The 27,623-nt window shown below is 36.7% G+C and overlaps 1 protein-coding gene across 4 annotated transcripts in view; it reads right to left on the bottom strand.

Annotated features, from left to right (window-relative positions):
- The window catches only part of UBR3 (ubiquitin protein ligase E3 component n-recognin 3), a 104,125-nt gene that overhangs the window by 10,466 nt on the left and 66,036 nt on the right, over positions 1-27,623 (bottom strand). For all 4 annotated transcript variants that reach the window (XM_041403192.1, XM_041403194.1, XM_041403195.1 and 1 more), the window contains 4 exons: positions 24,203-24,288; positions 14,098-14,203; positions 6,983-7,083; positions 238-362 (listed from right to left, as the gene is read on the bottom strand). In XM_041403192.1, coding sequence (XP_041259126.1) covers positions 238-362; positions 6,983-7,083; positions 14,098-14,203; positions 24,203-24,288 — 418 coding nt within the window. The remainder of the gene's footprint in view (positions 1-237; positions 363-6,982; positions 7,084-14,097; positions 14,204-24,202; positions 24,289-27,623) is intronic.

Here is a 27,623-nt window from a genome sequence, read left to right as displayed (position 1 = left end):
AGCTGCCTTTACTGATTACAATCATGCAACAAAGTAGAGACTGAAACTATAAAGACACAGATTGTGAACTTTTTAAGTCTCATCGTGTACAAAAACCTCTAGAAATTGCACGCACAGAACAAATTACTGGATTTTGAAGCAGAAGCAAATTATTACATGCAAAGCAGAAGTATATATTACATTCATACTAGAAATACTTAAGCAGAATTTCATAAATGTTTTAATAAACTAACCAACCTTTTTGAGAGCTCCTGACTCTTTCCACGCCATCCTATCTTCAGCACTGCATTTAACAGAAAGTGCTGCCAAGGCTTGAGTATACAATAAAGTGAACAGCACTTTTATAATGCAGGTGAAGTGTTCTGTAAAACAAAGAAAGTAATTTTTAAACATGTGATGGTTTTAGCAAATATAATGATTACAGAGTCTGTAGTTATGGAAATAATAATTCTGAAATGAAAAGCAAAGTGCCATACGAAGAACAGCCCCTCAAAACATACAAAACAACATATATTTACTGGCTTTTTCAGAAATTACTTGGCAGCCATAATGAACAGAACGAGTACAGGGCAAGTAATTTTCCACTGCTCCTTATTTTCATCTTAATCCTGGTTAGCAGTGACTTCATCCTAATGGCCTGGTGATAATACAAGATTATATTTTGCCAAAAGGTTACATAAATTAAACTACTGATTACTGTAGATGTAAGCAAATGCATATCCTACCATCTCTTCTGGCTCCCATCAGGGGTGACACTCATACAGATATTGGAAGAATTAAATTTAAAAAAAAAATCACCACAAGAACATCTAGCATATCAGTTTCTAACCCTTCACTTCCACAGATATGGATCCTGCCATAAAACACTTGCTGCAAAACACTCTTGATTAAGTACCTATTTACTGCAGCTCACATGCATACAGAAGGAAGGTGGAAGGCAGACTGGCATTTACTGTAGCTTCAAAGATCTTTATGACTTTTTTTTTAATAATTAAAGGGCTATTATTTCCTACAGCTAGGCTGCAGGAGAAAGGTTTTGAAATTGTTTTGGGGATGGTAGCAACAGAAGCAAAATAAGACTTCCTAAAATGGAAACAGAAAAAAAAGATTATTCACTGAAATGAAGATACTGAAACCATCCTTTTTTTATCTTTTTACTTTAGGCTCTATTTCCAGTCCCAAATTATCTAGTTTGTTTTTAAATCTAGGCAGATCAAAGAAGTTTCTGTCATCACTTACACCACTCCTTAAGCATAAACATAGCTAATATATATCTAAAAAAATGTAGACAAAAATGAGGGGTTTAAGAAGTCCTCTCAGGCTTTGAAGTCAAGCAAAACAATTTACATAAGCACCTCACAAAAACTGGGTTAAATTCATTTTCTTCCCAAAGGATTTAAAGGAGTTTCATACGTGAAAATGAGGAGGTCAGGAAAATTAAACACCTTGCTTCTACTTTCCTGCATCTAATATCAAAACCCACTACTAGATTATAAAATATACACAGCTAAGACTTGAGTACATAATTCAGTTTGTGAAATAACAATTGTTTGTCTATGTAACAAGTATTTACAAATCAATGCAGACATGGATTTTGAAACTTTTTAATGTCTTGGAGTATAATCTTACATATCAACTATAAGCACAATTTAAACATCTAAAAGATCATTTCTTATTATGCAATTTAAAGTTAACTTTTTTGTATTATCTTCCTAGCTTGTGTTAAACATGACAATGAATGGTCCTGTACTTCATCCTCCTCTTCCAGAGCGGGCAGCATTATAATGATACTTCCTCTTCACATCTCCCCAAGAGGAGGATTTACCAGATCCCACTAGATCTTGAGGCCGTATTTTTTATCTCTGCTGAAACCTCCATTTTCTTAGCAATTCTACCCCTGAGGAATAACAGCAGGCAAGCTTGCAGGAAATTTTTTGGGACTGAAATCTATGAGATGAAACCAACACACACTCAGAGAAAAAAATTGCCTCTTTGGCCTGAGTTAAGAGTTTGTAATCATAGCTAGAACTGAACTCAGGTACTGAGCTCCAACCCCTCAACAGCAGATACAAGCAATACAAATCAATTTCACACTGAAAGCACGAACGAAAGGCCCTGCATGCAGAGCAGCAAAGGCAACAGGCACCAACCAGCCTGCCACAGCCTGCTCCATCTTGTAGCTCTGCTCAGGAGATTGCAGTGCTAAACACTGCGTGTCTGTGCACATTTAAAAAAGTCTGATTTTTGCTAAATAGAATTACTCTTTGTCCTTAATTCTAATTGTTCAATTCACCAGAAATATGTCTACCTAACATAATGTGCTTCAATTAAATGAATTATCTTGTATTTACTTATGTGTATGTGACTCATAAATTACTATGAATTACATTTTTGGAGAATCCACAGTTGGACAAAACCTGCACACTCCCACATCTGGGTCACCCTTAAGAAGTATTGAATTTTGCAAAAACTTCTGGACAAAACCTGCACACTCCCACATCTGGGTCACCCTTAAGAAGTACTGAATTTTACAAAAACTTTTTTTTTTTCTTTTTCCTCCTTTAGGAAAATATCTCAGGAGCAGCTCAGAGACCCCATGTTGTGTAATGAGCACCAAGGTTTTTAACAGTCATAGAAGCATCCCATGGGAAAATTACTAAAACATGAGTCACTGCATCAATTATTACTTCATTACTATGTTATCTCTTTAAATGCCATATATTTGACAGCTGTAGGTACCTGTAATGCTAGAGCTGTTGCATTCTTGTCTACTGCAAGGAGCAACTTTATTTGACTTCCTGCAGTGTGCTTGTGGGGGTTGTGTGCTGTTTTCCTGCTGCTCCCTGAGGCAGGCTGTGCTTTTGCTACATCATCTTTTCAATTTAATAATTCTAAAGCTTGCAAGCATGTGAAGCAAACCACTGAGCAAAGTTCTGCACTGAAATGCATTTAGGACTCCTGCCCCTAATCTGACAGTCTGAGAGTCTGAAAGTATTATTACTATGGCTAGGCCAATCTAATCAAAACAGCCTAATCGAGAACTTTTGTACTTATTTTTTAATAATACTAAGCAATGCTCTTACGTTCGTATTTTTAAAACTTTTTGGAACCAAATAATTTCAAAGCATCTCATCCCATTATATGCATCAACCAACACCCTTAAAAACTAAGTTTAAATAGGAAACACTTCCAGAACTCTAATTTTAACATTAGTGCAATAAATGTGCAGACAAATAAGCATATTAGCAATAATATACATTTTTTAATTTCAATATAAAATTAGATTATATACCCTATGACAGAAGGAATCCACAAAGAGAACCAGATGCAGAATTAAGGACATAGGGCCTTTTTTACTAAATTTAGAAGGAGATCTTTGTATAAATAACCTTTGAAAAATATTCTGCTTGATCAAAAGCTTGAACACTTCTTTGAAAACACAACTTCAGAACAAAGGGAGACAGCACTGAACTTCAGATAATCCATGAAAGGTATATTGAAGTTCCACGATACAGATAAATATTTGAGCTTCCACACTGAAACTGGATCGTATTCAAGCTGATTACATCCATACTATATTTAGTCAAGATCCTTATCCAATAAGTTTTAAAAAGTGTTAGTGTTTGCCTGAAAGTTGCTTGCTGCACTTTTGCTGCATGTCATTCAAACTTAATAAAAAAAAGCATCTGTCAGAACATCCAGGTCAGCCTCTCCAGCAGCTGAGCCTCACCAGCATTACAGGAAAAGGTGTTGAATTTCGGTTTTACACACCAGAGAAGAAAACCTTTCCCAGAGTCCACAGAGGCTGGTCTCGAGTCCCAAAAGGAACTCTGAGGTTGGAACACACCCAGCACTCCCAAACTGCGGCTGTCTCCCTGCAGCCCACGTCCCAGCAGCGCCAGGCTGTGCAGCGGGGCTGCGGCAAGCGCTGCTGCCCTGCCGGCATCCGGCACAGCGCAGCGCCGGGCACTGCTGGCTGCTGACTCCGCTCCTGCGCGCCCGCCGGCCCCAGGCTCCCCCGCCCACACACCCTGGCTTTTAGACACTCTCGAGCAGCGTGCTGCTTTTTACATCCAGTGCAACGCAGAAACTGAAACCACTAGAAGCTATCAGGTGGTGGGAAAATAAAACTTTTTACAATTGATGGTAACGAGAAACGATATCCAATTTCAATTAAATGACTCCAGCATCCAAAAACTGTGTCGCAGAAAGGACTGGGAAGTGGGGAGGGGGGTATTGAATTCAATTTACAGATTTATACAGGTTTAGGTTTTGATAACCACCAAGCCACTCTCTCCATTTCGGTACACACACAGTCATTTGCTATTTCTGTAAGAAAGGAGCTGAAAGCAAAATCTTTGTTTTGTACGGAGTCCCAATTCACAACATCATGAACACTCCATCCTCTGTACAACTGCCACAGAATTGAACCAGAAAACTCCTATGTGAATTATTATGCATTTAGCCCTCTACAATTTCAAAAATTTCAAACAAAATGCTAAACATTTGAAACCTTTAAAAGTTCTACCCATGTTCTAGTGTGAAACTCAAAAGAAAAACAAAGTTTCACAAATGGTTTTGGTATCCTAAACACAGTGTTTATTTTGCTTGCTACACTACACAGAGGTACACATTATCAGTCTCATTCCCTTCTCTGCAAATTGGTAAATGCTTGTAAATGCTCTGACCTCCACCACAAAGTTTTTTCTGTAGCAGTTTTCTTTCTTTCTGATAGGTTCAGATCAATTTTCTCTTTTGAATGAAGAGGCTGAACAGTAATGACATTTTTATTGCTTTAATCTATGTCAGATTGAAAAAGATACCAACACCCATCCAACAGTTAATAGGGAAGTTAATGCAGTTCCCAGTCTGAATTTAAAATTAACAGTTAATAGGGAAGTTAATACAATTGCTATCTGAAGGGCAAGAGATGAGATTTTGAGTCCGCCTTAAAGAGCATTCTCTATTTTTTAAAAAACACATAGTGTAAACAAAAAGGATTTTAAGTACAAATTTGGAGAAAAGATGTCGTATTTGATGAAGGACACAATGCAACTTAAGTCTATTGTTAAAGGAATATACTGGAAATATCTGTCAGCACACACAGGCATCAGCCTCCTGTGTGTATCCCAGTGCACAGCCAAGACCACAGCTCCTGCACCCCATGACAAGGGCAAAGCAGGACAGACAAATCAGGAAGCAGTGAGGTCAAACAGAGATTTTGTTCACCCCTACTGCTGACCTTGTGCTTACCATGAGGCATTTCACAAGCCACCTTACCTTAGTTATACCTCAGCCCTCTACAAAGCATTAATAATATTGAATTTGACTCTGTGACCTACACACCCATAGTGTAAAAGTACTAAACAAATTTGTTATGACTTATTTTTGTGAACACCACTCTACATCTCCAAACAAAGAATTATGAAAGACTTTCTTTTCATTCTGCCTAACCATTTTGATGAAACAAAAATTAGGAAGATAAATGGCAATTTATTTCCAATTTAATGCTTCACAGATTTGAAATAGATACATTTATTTTCTATCTGCCACTTGCCATTTCCCTCTCAACTACAACCTACAATAAACCTAAGAGCAAAGACAACACATGCTGCTGATATGAGACATTTCACAGAATTCTCCACAGAATGCCTTACTATTAATTGAATGCTGTCTTTTCTAGGATAAAATATACTTTCTTAAATGGTGGTATTCAATGCTTGGGTATTGACTACACAGACACCACTTCCTTCCCTGAATTTCAGATGTTAGTCTCATTAAACTTTTATTTGCTCTTTGTATACTAGTTTGATTGAGTCCTTCCAACAGAGTTAATTTAAGTTAAACTGTAGTTAAAAAAAAATACATTTTTGACAATAGTCTTCCTATGCAAAATATTTTATTCTTTTAGTATTTTCATATTCTAATAATCTTTTGGATATACTTAATCCTAAGCATGTACTTAACAATTGCATTTGATGACACTAAAGGTCTTTTCCTACCTAAATGATTCTATCATTTTAAGTCTATTGAATTGAAAAAGCAAACCCACAATGTTAACAGATACACATAGAGTCACTTTAGCTGAATTTAAACATTCAATACCGAGGACTGAATACCTCTTATGGGGAAACAGTTTCTACTAAGGTGTATGCATCAAGAGCAGAACAGTTCCTCAATTTACCTATTCAAAAACTACTAAAACTCAGCAGATATCAAAACTGCCACACAGATCCCATGGGAGATATTCTGTTCAATGTCAATGAAACAGTAAAGTGATATTTGCTTTGTTTGTCTTCATTTTCAAATAAAGGTACAATTCCAAATAATCAAGCTAGAGACCAGACAGTCTGAACCCCTATTCTGGAACGTACATTACCTATTAGCAAGAGGAACCAGGTTTAGCTGTTCCTTTTACACAGAAAAAGAAATTTAGGTATTAAGACAGTTCTGATTTTAGTAATGAAAAATTTGATTTTTTAATATCTATTTAATATTTATTCATAATTATACTGTATGCTGTCTCTGTTGAAATCGCTGCATTACAGAAATTATTATCTTCATATATGAACTCTTACATAAGACTGCTGCAATTTAAACTCTGAAATTCAAATTGAATTACAATCTTTCAAATTTTTTACCCTTAGGCATTCAGTTCAACTTGAAGTATTGAGCTGTCCCTCTAAGCAAAATATGAAGGTCAAACAAAGGACACTTTTCTTTCAGTAGAAATACTTAATAGTTTCCGCTCAGCTCTTGTATCTTTAATGAATAGTTGACTGATAAGGTAAAAAGACAGGGAACACAGATAAACCTGTCAACTCAGAACAAAAACTTCTGTTCAATGCCACCTTTTGTAGATAAGGCAGAAACATTATTTTAGAATACACAGTAGATCAGCTATGATTTACCATCCTGCAAACCATCATGAAAGCAGCCTCATCTACATAATAATTTAAATATACATATTTTTGTAACATACCTCTGTGCAATGGTTGAGGCATGGTTAAAATCTGGATAAGCAACAGGGATGAGACATCTCTGTAAAGCACAGGAACTTCTGGCAGTTCTTCACTTACCAGCCTGGAATAAAACCAAAATAAAATTACTCTTGATACTATAAACCCATTTTCATATTTTATTTTGTATTTATTTTAAATAGTACTACATTCACTATCAAGCTTACAGAAGCCTAATACCTGACAATTTGCTAACTGATCTCAATTTTAGAATGGATCTCAATTCAAAAATTTAATGTTACTCATGTAACAACTCATGAGGAAATTACCATTTGGGTACCTGATTGCGTCGAAATGTTTTAAAACATTCAAAACTGCCTGAACTCATGATGTCTATGTAGAGAGTCAAGGAATATTCAAACAGGTGAACTGGTTTCCAAATCATGGCATTTCACATGTATACATGTAACCAGGCTGTAACAACAAGGAATCCTCAAAATACATTTAAAGTTACAGGGAATGCTGCTATTGTAAAACAGAGACCTTAGAAAAGCTATTGCTTTCCTTCATGTAAAGAAATGAAGGCTCAAGCAGCCATGACAGGTGGGATTATGCAATCTTACACACAGTCTTTATTAAACTCCCTGGATGTCTAGAAGGAAGCAAATAAGCACAGAGATAGTACAAACTTTTCAACTATCCAGATTTACTGATGTAACATCATCTTGTTTTCCTACACTAAAAGGCAAAAAATGCTTGCAGATAGGAGGTAGTTTCTAGCTTTGTGTAGCAATCTTCAACAAAATTCCAACCACCAGTATTCTTCAGGTTCAATAGCTTAGTAAAATGGTAAAAAAAAAAAAATCAAATTGTGAAAAATCATTCTTCCCAGTTTTAACTGAAATGGGGCGTGATGGAGATCTCAAGCAGGAGCAGCTTAAGATAAAATGTGATACACACCCTCCCCATGAGCCCTCACCTTCTGCAGCACACACAGGTGCAAGAGCTGGGTGGGTTCTTACTGCCCTTGGCAAGCAGTGGTGCTGGGGATCCGCGCTGCAGGAGCCACATTGTGAACTCCTTCCTGGTCCCACTGACCCTGGACCTCCCCTGCAAAGCTGTCCTCTACCAATGGCCACCAGTGCTGCAAAGGAACCAACTGAGCTCTTGCATCCATGGACTGCACAAGGCTGCCCACATGTGGTATGTGGATGCATGCATGGGATTTTAGTGTCCTCTAACACCTTTGGGGATTCAACCAGTTCATCATCTCCGAGGCCCATAAACATGATCCTGCTTTTGAAAAAAGACTATATAATTAATGATTTCCTGAAAACTCAGGCATCTCTCTACAGAAGGCACTTCCAGGAGTCATCTGTGATATGAATTTTAACACATGGAAGCAGTCATACAAGAGGAGGATTAAAAGAACACTTATGGTCACATGGCTGACTGATCTTGTAAAATGAAGGGAGGGAAAACATGGTCGAACTGGTCCTTTTGAATTAATGAACCCAGACAGCTACAGAATAAACAGCATCTATAACCCTTTTGCTATAATCAATCATTTAATAAAATTAATGTTTCAAAGCACTGTAATATACATACATATATACATACGTGTATATATATATATATATGTGTGTGTGCGTGTGTCTCCTAAATAAACCCCAAATATTCTAAAAATCAGTACACAGAATTCTAAAGAAGACAAGGGGGGCAAAAATTTGTATCACACTGCCAAACTTCATTTTCAAAATTATACAGGCCATGAAGATATTCACCTCACTATATCTCTCTAATTCTACTTTTCTCTACAGCTAGTTCTACTTTATGATCTACAACACTGAATTTTAAAACAACCCGCATTGTGTAATGACTTTAAAACCACGGACATCCCTTAAATTACTTCTCATCTTTAATTCTTAATGTATACATACTTGGGAAATTTATATAGACTTTATATATACTTGGGAAAAATTTAATTTGGAATAACATTAAAAAATCTGACTCCCTCTGATCACATTTAGCTGAAAACTTCTTTGTGACAGAGGTATCAATATTGTTTAATAGTCATGTAACAATTAGGTCAAATACCAGTTCTGTCAAAATTATTTTATTTTATATATATATTCATACACAGAATACCATCACTGATTGGCATCAACATCACACATAAATGACCTCATTTGCACATGCAGGACCAACTGAATTACTTTCTTAATTTATTCAGTTCATAAGAATTGAGAAGCACAGCTACATTAAATGTCAGGGGTTTAGATAAGCTGCTTTTGCTTACATCAAGTACTGCAGCACATGAAGCACTTAAAAACTGCTCTGTCATTTGTTAAGAGCCTCAGAAAATTCTTCATTATGAAAATGGAACTGAAATTACAAAATGTGTTTAGAAATGTGTTTTATGGAAATTGTCCATTCTGTTAATCCCTAACGCATATATGCAAGCTTGATAAATCTGACTACAAAAACTTTTGCCACAGAAGCACTTAATGAAAAGAAAGCAAGTACAACAGCAAATAGGACCAAAGTAATATAAAATGATTAAAATGTGTAACAGTTGTATACTGAATCCAGTTTTCAGAGGGAGTTGGTGGTGAAAATAAGCTATACAGTGCAAAATGAACATGTCCTAAAATGAAAAATGCAAACCTCAGCTTTCCCTATGGAAATGACCTCTCCTCCAGCCCAAGGTAATTGGGCTGCACCTCTCTGTGCCAAAACCAGGGCTGCCTATCACCTGACAGCTGAGAAACTCTGCCTCTGTATTCTGCATCCTCCTCCTAAGAGTTGTTATGCAGGAGTCGTTTCTTTGGGAATGCATACAGAGAAATGGGAAATTCTGTTGTATTCTGAAATAAGCAGCATTTTGCTTCTGGTGGTTCCTTATATTTAGGCTCCCCATTCCCTCTTCTCTCAACCAGAGACACTTAAAAGTTTTTGGTTGATGCTAACTCCAACTAATAATAAAGGTAGAAATTCAGTAAGTAAAGGAAAGGTTCTGAGCCTCACATCTCTTTGAACTGTCAGACACAGAAAATTTGAGATACAGGGATATAGGTACACCTAAACTAAGGCTTCAACTAGGGCAAACTTATATTTTTGCAGGATAAGAAGCAAAGCACACAAATCCCATATGGCAGAGAGGTCAAACTAATACAGAGCTTCTCATATTCACTGCAAGAGTGCAGAATTCTACTATTCATTCTGGCTGCACCTTAGGATATAATCACAATTTCGTATTTGCTCTTCATTGTGTCACAGTAGATTTTACAGCAGGTCAGTTTCTCATTATACATTCACTGACAGTACTAGCACTGGGCATGTCCTGTTCTCTTTTACCACGGTGCCCCCAGCAGTCCCTTGTCACCCGGTCCCAAACTCATTCAATTTCAGCTTTTTAAAACATGGATTTGTAGCTTGACTTTGCTCATGCAGCCTGCCCAAGTTACATCAGCACAGCCAAAGAAGATGGTGAGCTATACTGCAGGGGAAGGAAGAAACAGCCAAGAGCAAACACTCCAAAGCTGGCACTACTGTGAAAACCTATGTACTGTACATGTCCTGAGAGACAGCTGTTTCAGGCAGCATTTCTGTTGTATGGAACAGAGCACAGAAGTCCTGTTGCAGCACGTGTATGTACAGACCACCTCTCGCATAAACCTTAACTAAACCCCGCTGTCCCACCATCCTACTCTCTCTGTCTCAGAGTATCTTCATAAAAACTGTGGGTTTTTTCCCCATTTCACAACAGCTTCTGTGATGGAGATGTGACTAAGAAGTTCCTATGCACAGCTGCTCAGTCCTATCCCTGAGCTGCAGTTTGTTGCCCCAGTGTGACACCATAACAGTCTCCGAAGTGATCTAGCTTAGAATGAAACATCAGCGAAACACTGCAGAAAAAATAACCCAGCATTTCAGTTTATCATGCAGTTCCTCCCTCCAAGTGCTTCTTCTGCAAAGATCCTTAATGTTTTCTCAATCCATTCTTTGCTGATATATTCTGTCTGTCAAAATAGACACAAAAATTTCAGCCTTCATAGAGATTTAAATTTTAAAAAGCATGTATATCCTTTCATTTCATGTTTGTTGTTCCTGAAACTGTGACTATTTGGGCTAGTCCATTAAATTCACATCTGGGTTTAGTAATTATTGCCTCCAGCTGCTCCTTGCCTGCCCCCTGCCAGAAGCTATTATTTCCCCTTTGCACCACAATAATTGTTTATTTGATCACTATTGAAACCAGATCTGCCCCAGAAGAACAATTTGCTTAAGTACAGCCCGTGGGACCAAGCGTACATTGAATTTTGCAACATAAACTGCACAGGAGAAATAATCTACTAAACCATTCACAGTTCACCAGACTTAGCTTCCTCTTTTTCCCCCTCATCTTCCACACAGCCCACATTATTTAGGCCCTTTTTGATAGGCTATCTTCTTGCTCAAGATTTCCTTATTTCTGCTTAACCTTGCTGTGGCCGCTTGAGCTCCTCCCTATCTTTGCTTTCAGTTGCCATTTTCAGCTACAAGGAGATCTAAATGCAATTGTAGAAGACACTGGACAAAACCAGTGGTTTTGGGAAGTACAGTGAAGCAATTCTGTGAGACTCTTTACAAGGTACTTTGATCAGTTCTCCCAGACACAGGAAATCTAAGACATTACTTATGAAGAATGACAGCTGAGTTGTACAAAACTAGGATAAAAATTGTGGGTTTCACATCTGGGTAGTTCTCTTTGTAAATATTTATGTATATTTAAAGAAAATAGCTACAATTAAATGAAAATGAGAATACAATGTATTGGGGACTTGCACTCCACAGACTTTTGCGTATGTGGGGTTTTTTTTTCCTTTCCATTTTGAAAATTATCTTTTTAAACAAATGAAGATTAAACTAGCTTCTCTAGAAAACTGCTTTTAACTCAAATAATAATTGAAAGTGAAAATTAAATAGAAAAAGATGGCATCTTGGTTTGAAGTTATTTTGCTTCTGTGACTTCCCTAAAGTTAAATTGTTTGGAATCACAGCAATACAGTCAGAAAATATAGAACTTTTTCCCTTACTGACATTTTTTTTTCCACAAGTCTTTTCTTGAAGTCTCATGTGCAGGTCAGTCAGATGATTTAGATGACTTGGTTAACTTCAAAGCAGCAGAATGCCATTCACATCTAAAATCTGCAATGATTATTTCTCCACCATCCTCTTAAGCTTTTTGAGTTTTCAGCAGTGTGTCACCTTCTAATTGCTCTGAGCACTCTTTTCTGTACCTGAAAAAATCTGCTATTCTGTGTCTCTCAAAAGGCTGTGTGACTCTAAGAAGTGTGCAATCAGATCATATACGCCAATCCTATGAATGCCATCTTCAAGTCAAACTACCACTTCAAATTTCTGCAGTATAATTACAGATACTCATTTTATGCTCCAATTTATACATGAAAAACATATCCTCAAATTGCCTCTTTTGTAGTGTTCCAGTGCCTGCGAACTAAGGAAGGAAAAACATTCCAAGGAGGGAGCAAAAATATTCAAGCTCAAAAGCATCTGTGCATCTTGCCAGTAAACTATTTCATGGCAAAATGGAAGCTATTTCAGTTGTAGCTTCCTACAAACCATTTAGGACTTTGTGCCAAACCGGTATCATCAAGTACACCATGAAATATTGAAAACCAGTGCAGAAAACACAAGAACTCCTCAAATGCATTCACAGCATGCAAACCCTCCTGCAAAGCAAGGCATTACAGACCTACAGTACCATTAATTTCTAAGTGATTCAAAATATTGCCTAATGAAATCTAACATACTGCACTTTAGCCTTGCCATGACCAATGCACGGTGAACTCCATCAGCTCTGTAGGCCCCCTCTATTAACAGCTGCTTCCAAAGCCAGCAAGCTCTTCAGATGCCAAAATGAGAAGCGCATGATCTGTCCCACAGCCATTCTGGCCACATGATCTTAATTGTGCCGCATATAAATCAGCCAACCATACAACAAATTTATTAACATCATCCCACTGCTCAGTCTAGGTCAGGGCTCAATCAGAATCACATGAAAACAGACCCTCAAAGCAGTTTGAATGCATGCTGGACAGGTTTTCAGGTTATAAAATGCTTGATGCTTTCTTCTGCTAATAGTTTATAAATCAATCTCTTAATACAACTTAATTACTCCAATAACCTAATGCTTATGGCAAAAACAAGTCTGGGTACAAGAGAAAAATAAAATCTTAAACTAGAAATGAGAACAATTGTTTTAATAGTCTTCCCCAGTTTGCAGTTAGGATTGTGGCATTACAACTCTAGATCAGTTTTTGAAATTGCATGATGCTTTCCACCTCAGGCTCCTACTAGAAGCACTGACAAACACACAGCTGGAGAGGCACTAAAAGGACAGTCTTTTGACGTAATTGCAAGCTACAAAATGTAGAGCTTTGTATGAAGAAGATGCTTAAGGTGCTAAGAAAAAAAAAAAGTACTGTTTTCCTCTTATGAGGAAAAATCATAATCTGGTTTTAGGCAAGAAACCTTTCTCCTTGTCATCAAGGTAGAATCTGAAAAGTGACAGGTCTTAAGTAAGGAGATGAGTCCTTGCAGAACAAAGTACATGGTTTAATTTATTCTATTGTTAATCCTTTTACAGCTGTGTATGTAAAGTTCATGTTTTAAAAGCAAACTTAGGTAAGCAACTTGCTTAAAACAATAAGCTTGATGAAAATTTTTTGCCTAAAATATAGTTATTTCTCACATATATTAGACCTATTTACAGCTATTAATCATTACTCAACTTTCAATAAGCTACCAGCTTATCTCAATGTAAATTTTGTTGAGCATCCATATCAAGAACAGCAGTGCCCTATCCACTTTATCCAATACTATTTAATTTGCATGTGCTTAAGCCTGCAAGAGGTGTATTTAAACTTTAGCTCAAAACTGGTATTTGTCAGATTTTTATGTAAAAGAAATCGGAAAACATATTTTTACAAATTCATACATGCGATTTTTAGATGTTAAGTCCACCAGCATACCTCACAGAGAACTTAAACTAAGACAAAGTTACCCGAAGTCCCTCTGTAAGGATGTTTCTTTCAGCAGGTAAAACTGATATTGGGTAAATGAAAATACTTGCTCTGAGTTTTTATCCTGCGAGGGCTGGGTTAGTTTCCTCCAGGGATTGTATGCAGAGTCTATACTGTAGAGGCGCATGTGCATGGCCAACACGTGAAACAGCTGATCTGAAAGGGGAAGAAGACAGATTGCTGAGTATTACATACAGTGATATGAACTGGTTTACATTAAATTGCCATCATGTATTTTACAAGATTCTGAGAACCCTATCATGCCATTCCAAATAAGCTGGTACCCTAACATGCATATTTTTATTAAGGATTGCTTTATTTAAAAAAAAAAGGATTTGAAGAGAAGTAAGATTTCAATGGAAGGCAGTGAACACATGCATATATACAGAAAATTGCTTCTGAGAAAGGTTGTTTAGAAACCTTTGACCAGAACTCAGTTGTTTTGGTGCTCCTTGTGCTTAATTACAGGCCTTTCTAAAAAGCCCTGTTTCATATGCTGTTATGTTGCCAAGGTTCCATGCTCACTCCACTTGCCTCTCCGGTTTACGCTAGAAGAGGTGATTTCTTAAACAATTATTCTTAACAAAGACTGATATACTTTTAATTGAGATACTGTCATTCCTCTCTCTTACTGTTAACTTCTGTGCATCATATATTTGAAATTCAATCTAAAATTGCTACAAGTCCTGGCCTATGTGCAGGCAGTGGTAGATCACCTATGTCAGGATCACTTTGGTTCTTCATCTTTAAAAGGTTTATTCCTCCTGCCTTCATATGGTTATTTTGTAGGTAACTTTTGGACAAAAATATCCCCAAACCCACAAAACATCAATGACACTAAAGTAGCAATAGTCTTTATGATGTCAGAGATTTGCCTATACAACCTGCAGGCAGAGTTTGCTGATATTCATAATTTCAAAACCTTCTATACTTCCACTGTATCAAAAATATAATTTGCAAAACACTTGTAGAATTTTTTGAACAGAGGACGCATAATTACTCATGGTGATTTACTGCAGTATTTTATATTAAAATGCACATTTTATATTTATCTATGAATCACATGATCACACAAAGACAACATCTAACCCTTCCTTCAATTAAGCCATCCAAGAAGGCAAGCACCATTTAGGTCAAGAGCATTTCAGAAAGGTACATGCAACAAAAAGCACAGAATGGTTTTCCAAGCACCCTGCAATGAGCAGGGACATCTTCAACTAGATGATGAACTATTCGGGATTCAGACTTCACTTTTTCAATGCATCTTTTTTTATCTTCATAGGTGTATACTGAAATAATTAAAGTATCATTTCCCACAATTTTGCTTACTTATTTCTTCCTGTCACACTTTATCTTGCTATTTGGTCTTATGCTTTTCTCCTGTTCAATTCTCTAGGATCCTGCTTTCTTTCTCCCTTTCATTTTAACTTTTCCCCTTAGCATCCTGACATCGTCTTTCTTCTCCACCCCTCATTCTTTCAACTGATGCCTTTGCATCTTTCCCTGTAAATCTCTCTGCCTCTTTTTACAACCCACTTGCTCAACCTACACACTCACAGGTCCTCTTTTTCAAGTAGAAATAGCAGCTATTCATTTATTTTCCATAAATAGATAATTACTCAGAGGTACGCAGTGGCCAAAAGAGTCGCATGATGAAATCAGCTGACTGCCAGAGCCTGAGGGCTGTAATTAGCTCCTGGGGTTTGTAAAATAATTGGAGCTGTAGATGGCATTGGAATTGATAGCTGCCACCTGCTTTCTGAATAAAAACAGTCAATGAGGACAAAATAAGTTATCTTTTCTCCTGGCAAGAGATTCTTAGCAAAACACTGCTTTGCTGATAAAGTTGAAAATATACTTATATTCCATCAAAATAATAAAAAAGACCTCAAGCATGGTTTTATTTGGAATGAAACCCATGAAAACATCCCAGCCTTCCTTCCTGCCTGTTCACTAAAACGAAGGCTTTTTTCCCCCCTCAACTGCTCCTTGCTTTAAACAGAAATGGGCAACTGCGCAAAATGAAAAAAAATTTTTTTGAAAATAGTTCAGGGTAATTAATTCATCCCCTGTTCCTTTACCAGCTACTCTCCAGAGCTTTTACTAATATGAAATTAAGCAGGCAAGCATCAAATTCTAGCCCTGGAGAATTTCTCAGTAATCTCCAAATGTGTAACATTTATGGAATGGAGACACATTCCAAGAGTGGGATCTACCCAGGAAAATGCCGGCCAGCAGCCGTGGCACACAGCACGTCGGGGCTGCCATGAGGGCCGCGCGGCTCCTCCGCCGGGCAGCGCCCCTCCCGGCCCCGCCGAGGCACACACCGAGCTCTATTTCTGCCTTACACCACAGTCACTCCAATTGCTTTACTCACCACTTACTGTGACTACGAGCTACTGGAGAAAGCCAAGGAAAACCACCAGAGCACTGCGAAGCAAGAACTGGCAATTTAAACGCGCAGCAAGTGCTTGGTGCTGCAGCACGTCCTTATGCCTGAGGGACTGGCAGAAACCTGCCTTGAGCCAAAGGAATACCCGAGGGCTTTTCCTGTGTATTTCTGGAATGCATAATTGCAAACCATAAGCAGAGAAATACAGAATGCCCTCCCATTTTCTTATACCCTACCCGAAACCTTTAAAATACATGTAAGGAGAGTTTTTTAACAAGTAGCAGGAAAACATTACCATGACAATGGCCCATAAACATCAATCGTGGCCAGGCGTGGGAAGAAGGCCATAACCTCACCGGGTATCCCAAAGCCCTCTGGTCCTCACAGTCCATCTTCCAGGATTCTCTCCAGGAGAGCCCACCCTTGTAAGGGGGAAAGGCAGGACCTGGCTGCAGCTCGGAGTCACCAAAAGATCATTCTTAACCAATTTTTGTTGGAAGAATATTAATTTCAGAAAGCACAGCAGCAACAAAATTTTTAAAAATTTGAATATGATACTCCTGTTCTAATAACCTGGTAATATCTGAGGCAGGCTGCATCCAGATAATTTGAATAAATTTAACAGTCACACAATTTGGATGCACAATATAACTCATTGCTGCAAGTCATCAAGGGCTTGGGAGAGCTCTAAAATTTAGACATTTGAGTGGACAAGATTGCTACTGTTTTAAAACATGATCATAGACTCGAGTATTGCCTACATTGATTCACTGCTGGCAAACTCTCAGCTTACATCTTTGTTTTCACAGAATACATGTAAAGCTTAAACAACGCTTCACAGAATCATCTGGATTAGCAGTTAGAACTAGCTTTCAGTCCTATTAGCATTCCTTAATCCAATTCTAAAAATAATGACAATAACTCTTGTTATTTTGTTATTGTCACTGCTGTTCTTGGTAGATTTACTTTTTGGAGTTAATCTATTGTGAGAGAGGAGCAATAAACTCAATTGAAATCTGTAGTTTCAAAAGAGCAGCTCAATGGACAAGACCACTGTCTGCACTGAGACTGAAGCTATAAGAGGAAGCACTGTAATATTGCTCCTCTCACAAACCCCAAAGATAATGGGTATTTTGTCTATATTTCCACACTGCACCAACACCTGCAGCTGAATTATTTACTGTTTTAAAAAAATATTCTGCTATGTTACAGTGCAAAAAGCAGGAGTCCACAAACGGAGTTTCACAGCCCTTTTCAGGTTTAGTGTGATATGCACAGCACAAAAGAAGACTAAATTCAAGACATAAAACGGCAGCGATTTGATAGATGAATGGTAGAAATTCTAAAAATGCTGTGCTCAACTGACAAAAAAGAGTGATTCAGGAAACTGCATTCAGACTTAAGTTTTGGTCTTGTAATCTTGGTTTGATCTTTGCCAAAGTGATCCCAAATTTCTACGTAAGTTTTGCTCCCTTTTTTCCTACATGTTTTCTTCTGGTCTCTTGACTGGTAAAGTAAACTCTCAAATTACCAGAGTTTAAATCAGATGATGTTTTCTGTTATTAATTCCAATTCCACAATGTAGAACAATGTGCTGCCATAATGAAAAGAAACTAAGGAATTAGCTGCCTTTGTCTTGCTTGCAACAGTCTAGATAACGTGTTTATATCTCCTCTCTTTATTTCAAGACATATACTACTGTCATGGAATTTTCTGTCTTGATCCACATTTCCCTTTTTACATTCCCTAAATTAGTATTGATATTTACAACGTGAAAACATCGCAAAGTGACACAGCAGTTCACTGCAGGTGGAACTGAAAACATCCTTGTCTCAACTGTGAAGGTCTTACCAGACCAGGGATGCTTCCTCCTTCTTCTCCCAAGGTTTCCTGGGACTATCAAGAAGAATGCAGATTATAACTAAAACCACCAACAACCAGATGGGACTTGTCAATAAGGAGATTGAGAAATATTTTTCTCCTGGTAGAGATTTACATAGTCCACTTAGCAAAGACCTGCTGATAACATCTTCCCATTCATCCCCGATACAGTAGACTTGAATCAGTAAAAAGCCATGAAGGTCAGGAAAAGCCTATTAAGGCATTAAGACTGGATAGTCTTTACAAAATCTCACATCACTAAGTCTTCATTGCTGATGAAGCAGCTAATTGCCCTCTACACCAAACTCGCCAGTGTATGAAATCAACTTTAGCAACAGAATTTTAACAGTACCTATCCTTGCTTCTCCCACATTAGATATTAGTGGCATACCAAGTGTTTTAGAAAATACTTAAGATCATCTGCTGGTGACACAAACTGCTTTTTCCAAGTTAGCATGAACAGGCACCAAGGATCTGCAGACTGACACCTCCTAACTGAAAAAACTCCAAACCAAGCAAACAAATCCAAAAACCCAAATCCTGCAACGCCAAAAAGCCCAATCAATCACAGAAACCCAATGCAGCAAGGCATTCCTGAAAACTTCTTTTATTCTCTCTATTTTCAGTGGCTGCAGAGAGCTGCATAGGACTCTTTGCAAGCATCTCCACATCAATGATTATAGGAAAGAGACAGCTGCAACTCAAACTTGCAAATGATAAAAGAATAAGGTTTTTCTCTCAACAGGAAATACTAGGCTCCAAGTGTCACTGCCCATACTGATAAAATGGAGACAGACATTACTTTCAACATGGTTGAAAAATTTGATACGGAAGAATCATCAAGAACAACAATGAGTTTCTATGTTCACAAAAACACTAAAAGCACTGATAAATCTGATACTAACACCACAATCAAGATAAAGGCTTCAAATGAATGAGAAAAAGAAAACCAAAACAAACCAACCAAGCAACCAAAACGACTCCCATGAAGCTCAATGTTTAGAGCCATTCCAGAAGTTACAAATGTGCTAGATGTCCTACTTAAGAAGAATTTAAACAACTCTTAAATATTTTTTTGGTGTCCAGTTGTAAATAACATCCTTTCCAGTTAATGCAGTTGATGGTGCAATGCCAGACTGCTGTTTGTGGGAAGCATAAGGATAAGGAGCTCATTTACAGAGAAACTGAAGCCAAAGGACAAGAGGATAAAATATTTAATCTTTGTCCATAACCCTAATCCTATCCTTCTCACAAAGGGGAAACAGGAAAAAAACCCAAACAAACCAAGACAAAAACCAACAAACAAAAACATCAAAAACAAACACAAACAAATAAACTCAAAAACAAACAAAAACAAAACAAAACAAAAACAAACAAAAAATACTAGACAGAAGGAAAAGTACTATATCAAAGTTTAAAAAGGAAGATTATAAATTCATTTATATGTAACTTTTAAATTTTGTGGAACTGTTCATCAACTAGTGCAAGATTACCAGAGTGTGAATAGCAAAGAAAAACATCTACACAACTTAAAGAGAGGTCACAGAATCAGAGAATGCTTAGGGTTGGAATGGACCTTAGAGATCATGTCGTTCCAACGCCCCCAGACTCCTGCCATATTCCATTAGAGCAGGTTGCTCAAGGCCTTATATAAAAATTGTACAGAGGAATCACAATTATTCAGCATAAATGCTTGTTTTGACCCTGTTTGATAAATACAGAACAACGAAGACAAACAGGTCTATTACACTTTATAAAACAGAGAAATAAGACTTGTACAGCTGTTATATATCATAATTTTCCCTAAACCCATGAGAATTTGCAAAGTCATAGACTCTAAAACTGTAATGTAGTTCTTCAAATAGAACTTGATTTTTAAGTGAAAAATAATAAGATACTATTTGCATTTTTTGGTTGCACACACAAACTTTAAGCCTTAAAATGGCAATTTTGCAGGCAAATTTTCTTCACCATTCTTCTCACACACACTTGGTCATTGCTACCGAGAGCTACATTAATCATTCTTAATTTTGCTTCCCAAGAGTAGCTGCCCTCATGGTGCAATCTACTTAAACAGCTCTTGACCTATTTGTTCCCACCATCTTCCCTGATGTTTGCTGCTGTAACAGCTCACCTGGGACAACATATTCTATTTTCCACAATATCTAATCACCAAACTTCACAGTTGTCACAAGACTACTACAGAGTAGTATGCTTAATCACAAAAGAAACCCTCAGTACCTCACACACAGAAAAAGCCAAACCAGGTTATGTTTTACATTACTTCTGCTGAACCTGACATGAAAGACGTTTAGAAACAAAAGCTGTTTCAATACTGTGCAAGGAAGACCTAAACAAAACAGTACTCAAGTTCTAGATGGGGTATGGATTGTAAAAAACATTCTTTCCTCACTGCAGAATACAACAAAGAAGTTGAAGGCACATTTTAAACGAAACTTCAAAACCAGGATTATTCTTAGAAAAATAAATGACTATGGAAGGATGACAAAATATACTTCAGAATATGAATCTACCGAACTGCAATTTTTCATAACTTAAATGCAAGGATATGGAAGAGGCAATGAAGGAAACATCCAATTATATAATGGTTTAATGAAAACAAACCATGCTATATGTGTAAAGCTAATTCTGCTCTCACTAGTCTTAATGTCCAAACATAAATATAATAATATTAAATGGAAATACTGTACAGGTCTGTTCTAGGAGAATCCCATTACCTTACATTAAAAAACAAGTCTATTTTAGTGCAAGATTAAATATGACTAGATTGCTAAATAACAATTTTTCAGAGTAGCAATGCAGAACATAAACAACAGGTGGACATTTTAACCAGGAATAGATGACAGTCACCTCTCTGTGCTGCTTAACACAACAACACATTCATATACGTGGTGCCTTTACTTGGAAGGCCTTGAATGCTTCTGGAGTGCAAGATAAATATTAAAAACACCAACATGACTTTGTTGTAAATAAGAAAATTTACCATTCCACCCAAAACTGTGGAAAAAACCAAGTGCATTGTTGTAAGATGCTGTCCACACCCCTTTATCAGAAATATGACTACAATCCTTTTAGCAAGTGCTAAAGGAAAAAGCACTAGTACAATACACTCAAAACTACACAACAGTTTAAGAAAGGAACAGAAAAACAGACTTGTACACAAAATGCAAAGTATCCTAAGTAGAAAAAGAAAATAAAATCAAGATATGTTATCAGGTTTTAAAAAATCATCAGTATGGTGTTTAATCAATATTCTAGCAATTTCAGATTAAACCCCTGTGTGCAAATATATTAAAACAGTCAAATCACATCACGAGGAAAAAGATTTCTTCTCCCTACAGAAATACACAATTCTGGATACAAAGGGGATAATCTTTAACATCCCTTCCAACCTAAGCCTCTGTGATTCTATGAAAACAAAGCTTTTCTTACTGGGCTATTTTACTTTTCCTACAGACAATTAATGCAAAGTTTCACAGTGGATTTCCAACCAAAAAAGAAGTATTTATGAACATTTTATATTTTGTAAATTAGCACATATTTTTAAAAGCAACAGTTGATGTGATCTTAAAGCTTCTCTTGAAAAAGACAATTTATTTACTTCTCATGTGTGAGAAGGATCTCTAACTTTTGGGAAGTTTAGTACATTTAGTTTGTTTCAGTAATCTATTTTGATGAAAGGAAAACCTGTTCATTTTCTGAAACATACAGAGCCAATGGCAAAATACTAAAAGGCTGGAAAAACGGGTAAATATGACATATGAATTTAAATGAGGCTTAAAATTGTCATGCCTAGCTGAAGTATCCATTGAGCATAACACAATTCTCCAGTTAAAATACATCCTCCATGTATCATTTCTGATTTTGTAATTCTCCAAAAAGAAATTTCTCCAGTGATTAAAGTATTTTCCATGTATTTCAAGGCTTGAGAAATAAGTATTAAAATTCCTGACAATTCTGTTCACAGACTGTCAGCAAAAAGTATGCTTTCTTGCAAAGTCAGGTCCCAAGAATGTAACAGTCCTTCTTTATGCAAGAGGATGTTGAAAGGATGGTGTGGTAAGACTAAGAAAAAAATGAAATCATGTATTATACAAACCACCTAGAGTCAGCTATCAGGCCTTAGCTTGGTGGCATTTTTTTTCCTTCTTTTTTCTTCAAATAATGCCAAAGAACAAAAAAAACCCCAAACTTTGAGGTTGTTTCTCCTTTTCAATATCAACTGATGTAGTGCAAATAGCAACAGTGAAGCTACAGAGATGTACACAAAGGAGAAGATGCCCACCAAGCCAGTGGTTCAAGCACTCTGCAAAGTCATAATCTTCCAGCACTTAGTAACATTAGTTGGTGAGACACCATCAGAAAATCCATTCCCTTTTAGAGGTATTTATCTAGCTAGCTAGCTTTTAAATAGGTACGTATAGCAAAAATTTAATGTAATGTCAAACATTTCACAGTGTTTTAAGATGTAATGCATGTCTTTCATTTCACTTTTATCTTAAAATATAAATCACACCTAAAAACTGAGATGTCCTGATTTTGAAAAACTCAGTGAGATAAAAATATGACCTTGCAAATTACTGGCCACTTCCCTGCATACATTCTTCTAAACCCTAAAACGTCAAGAAATTTTATTACCAGTAAAGCCATGTCAAAACAAAGATACACTCTCACTATGTGTAACATCATTACAAATTGTTTCACTTTCCAAAAGTTTTCCATTTTAAACTGAAATTTCCACTCTAACCTGCTCATCGAAATCATGTTCTTCCAAATACGTTCCTGTGAAATGGGTAACACATTGGAAAGAAGCTAAAATTCAGGGAGAAAGTTTATATCTTATTGGTGAGCATACAATTAAAAATACATTGCAATCTAAGTATAAATTATCTGCAGAATCCTAGCTGACTGAATTTGCATGGGGAAAGACCATGTGCAGTACAGGTTAAAACTACTTTATAAATTAACAACATACGAATGAAATTAGTTGGGCAGTAACAGAAGACTTTTGTCCTAGAGGGAATGTGGACAGCATAGGACCTGGTAAGATTTCTTAGGTGGCTTGTCACCTCAAAGGATGAGGAAAGCATCCCCCAGAAATTGTGTACCAAAAGACAGAAATGGGCCTAAGAAGCTTTCTTTTTTCCTATGAAATCTGCTGCCATTGCTCCATAAGCTTGACTTAAATAAGCATTAGTAGTAGCAGCAGTATTGTGGCAGGCTTTCCAGTTTTTCATAACAAAAGAAAATGTCCACTTGTAACTGTTTATATTCCAGTAAAAGATTAAAATAGTTTCTTTTCAGAAAAAAACACATCTGGCAGCAAGAAGTTGCTTTATTTGACAATTACTAAAGGTTTTAGAACAACAAAATTTGAAAATTACTATGAAAGAAAATTTGCAAAACTTCGTGGAAGAACTAGACAAATTAAAGACATGGGATGTTGTAGCTGCATATTTCAAAGTATGGCACTAAGTCATGACCTATATTAGCATTCAGAAAACAAACTTCTTTCCTATTGCTAGCAACAACCAGGGTGGAACAAAGCTTTCTGTTTCACCCCTAAAATACTTCTAGTATTAACTCACAAAAATGCAAACTTATTAAAAAATATTACATGCATAGTATGATGATTTCTAAAGAATTGTACTCACAAGACATGAACAGCTCTAATGAAGAATTTGTGCAAATTAGTTTTCAGATTTCTCTAATAGAAACAAAAAACCAAATACTCCTTATGGCAGAAAAAAAATGGTTTTAAAAGGAAAAAATTGATGTAATTTAGAAAATACCAGAAAGAACCAGACATCTTTATTCAATATTCTAATAATTTATAGTGCATTTAATAACATGGAACTTACTTAAACATGATCTTTTCCCAGCTGTGCTTGCACCTCCTGAACACAAATTTCCTCCTCGGTGGACCAGCTCAAGTTCCAAGTTTGTTCTGTAAGAAAAACATAACAGTATTGAAGGGAACAAGATTATTCAAGCTTCTACAGGCACAAATGAATCATGACAAACTCCCAGCATACACTAAATAATACCATGAACTAATCTTTAGTGTGAAATACGGCCAAAATACAGCTCAGAACACAACAAACTTTATTGAGATATTGTCATGTATGATTTTAAGTACTATATTAACACAGTAGTATAAAGAGTTGTGAGACAAGAATTCAAAATTGTTATTTCTGTGGCTTTCTTCTGTATGCACACACAGCATAATAAGGGAATTTATGTTCAAATCTGGAAAGACAATATACAGATTGGCTAACTTTCAGTCAATCATATACATCTAAAAAGTGTTCTCTCCATTGGCAGAGCTTTTGTTTCACTTCAGACAATCAGACAGTACAATGGATATGGCATCAACTAAATATAAATACAGTCTAAATTATAATTAAAGCACTGCCCTTTACAGATAAGTTAGTTAATAAAAGCCTTGGAGGTTAATTCTGAAATGCTATTCACTGCAGCTCATTAGTATGAACCAGTAGCTGTGTCACTGAATCTCTGCATGCCACACTGATGCTTTCTTTCTCAGTATTACTGTAATCTGATACTTAGGCACCAATTGTTTAAGCTAAATTTGATGATTTTGTTTAATTTTGGAATTGGATGTTTCACTGCTGCATTATCTTTTACTCTCAAGTTTTGGAGCAAACAGTTTATGTTATATTCTCTGAGAGCCTGTTTTAGTAAGTCAAAAATTACATTTCAAAAATTAGAATGAAGGAATATAATTCTATTATTCTGAAGTGTTGTTTTGCTAATTCAATCCAAACTGCAAATCTCATTCTAAACATAATTTGTCCTTCAATGAAAAATGAAACTATTTTAGGTTCGATATAATGTGACTGAATCCATATTAACATCTATTCTAGAATTTTAGGCACATAACATCCAAGCTAAGAGCACACCTCCCCCTGCCATTTAAGAAGAAACTAGAGGATTATTTTTATTCAAAACAAATTATTTTCAAGAATTTCAGCTTCATCAGCTTGAAAGAATAATACATTTTGATATGCACTGTTTGTTGAGATATTTTCCTATGTTTTTAAAATAGCAACATTTCTCAATATTCCTATCCCTAAGTTTGCAGCTTATGCCATCCATTTCTGAAGGAATGCTTTAATCCTCTCTACTCAGAAAAGGCAATTTAACATTGATAATGTGCCTGCTCAGAGCTCCATCTGGTTGCTGCTGATAAGGGCATCTGTGTGACAGGGGAATTTTCCACTCCTCAGGCGATTTGCAGTGCTCACTGAACTTCTGAAAATCTACCAGCAAGGAAGCAGGGACAGGGATTTCATATTAGTGGCCAGAATAGCAACTGTAGATCAGCATGTGCTAGTTCATCATGGGAATATGAAGGAAATCAGTAAGTGTTATTTTTATGAACATTCTGATAACTAATATGTAGAACAAAATCAATGAGAGTCTTCCATTAACATGAAGATAATTAAGATTTAAATCAAAAAGACTACCTGAATGTTTAAGAATAATTTTCTAGACCTACAATTTTCAATTTCCCTTTCACCAAGGCATATGTGCCATTTCACAAAAAAAACCTCAGGGACAATTCTGAAAAACACCTCTTGGTGGTACATATGAGGTGTCATACAGTACTTTTTACTATAAGGAACGTAAGGAAAGTTATTTTGGTAATCACATACTCCATTCACATATACGATACCAGCTCTCACCTCCCACACTTCTTCAATTGTCCCCAGCTCCTCAAAGGCAGCACCTTATATCTCAGCTTTCTTGGAAATGTAAGTATTAACCTTTTCCTTCAATATGTCTCTTTGAAAACATATCTGTAACTTGGCATAAAAATGCAGAGTAGAGAAAGCATCTTCTGTGAAAATGAGCACTTATCCTTCAGAAAATATCCTACATCAGGTACAGACCTCAATCATTTTTGAAGGAGACCAGCGTATCTTCTCCCTAATTTGAGCTCCCTTCTGCCTTGAAGATCTGTGTACCCTCTGCCCTTTTCTGAAGAAAAGTAATGAAGAAAAACTGGGGGCATCTGATAGAAATGTGAAATACTGAGTGGTCTCTGAAAGAATCTTTTGCTATCTCAGAATCCTCAACATAAAGGAAAGAGAATGAGAAAGAAAATCTATAGGAATGTCTTCTTTTTCCTATCTAGAAATCTCAGCATCATTCAGTAGAGCAAAACATTTTGTAGGACACTGTCTTTATCCTCCTCACTCACAGAAAAAACGCTGCAAAAATGGATTTTGCTCAGCTGTCCTGACTCCTGATTAAAACCAGACCTACTTCATCCCTTCTTGGGGGCTTTTGTTAAAGGAATGTACTGGGGGTAGGAAGGGTGATTTCCTACTTCTGAGAATTCATACCAGGACAGAGTAGAGGGAAGTAAAAATGCAGTGTCCTTTCCAGAAAGGGAATATATTTGGATGGACTTGCCCTTCCTATTGGGACAGAAAAAGCATACCAAGCACTATCATTTTTCTCACTTCAATTTAGAAACAACATACAGAAGGAAAAACACCAGATACTGAGACACAGACTCAGAAGGAAAGAACATGTGACTCTTACATTAGTCTATACATAGCTGACAGAAAAGCCAGAAGGTTGTTTGTACAGCCAACAAAAGCATGAAACCTACTGCTGTGCAATACATAAGCAGTCCTCCAAGACAACACCTCAAATGACAGTCTTCAGTGCTTTGAATGTGGAACTATTACAATTAAAGCTAGGCACACGCGATTTGGGAATGACACCTACACTCATCTCATAAATGCCAGCAAAGACAATGAGGAATGCATGAAAAGGGTACAAATTTAACAAGATATGACTCTTGGAAAAGCAGGAGGCAGCCAAGGAGCTGCTGTTCCAGCTGTCCATGCAAATCAGGATGCCAAGACCCAGAATGCCTCTTTTGTTAGGAAGACAGACAGCAGCTAGCCCTTCCATAACCTGGTAGAGTTCTTTTGTATTTCTTTTTTCTCTGCTACTGGTGACATATACCTGGGTAAGCAAAAATGAAGAAAACTAAGTTCCTTTTTTTCTGAAGGAGTAAGAATAACCTGCAGCAACTGGCTACCTATTGTTTCACATTCACATTCCCATTCCAGCATGCAGTAATCCACTGCAAAGCTGGCATTTAGCTGTAAACCAGCATCTTTTAGGACAGGAGATGATGTCATTTTTTGCTTGAAAATGGAACATGACTTATAAGAAGATTAAGAGCATTTAATTCACATGGAAATATACGGAGTTAATAAAAATATAATTGTATTCAAA

The sequence above is a fragment of the Onychostruthus taczanowskii genome, unplaced genomic scaffold (genome assembly GCF_017590055.1).
Source record: "Onychostruthus taczanowskii isolate IOZ18803 unplaced genomic scaffold, ASM1759005v1 scaffold20, whole genome shotgun sequence".
Taxonomy (NCBI): Eukaryota; Metazoa; Chordata; class Aves; order Passeriformes; family Passeridae; genus Onychostruthus; species Onychostruthus taczanowskii.
The sequence above is the reverse complement of the archived record's forward strand: the minus strand, read 5'-3'. Positions and strand labels throughout refer to the sequence as shown.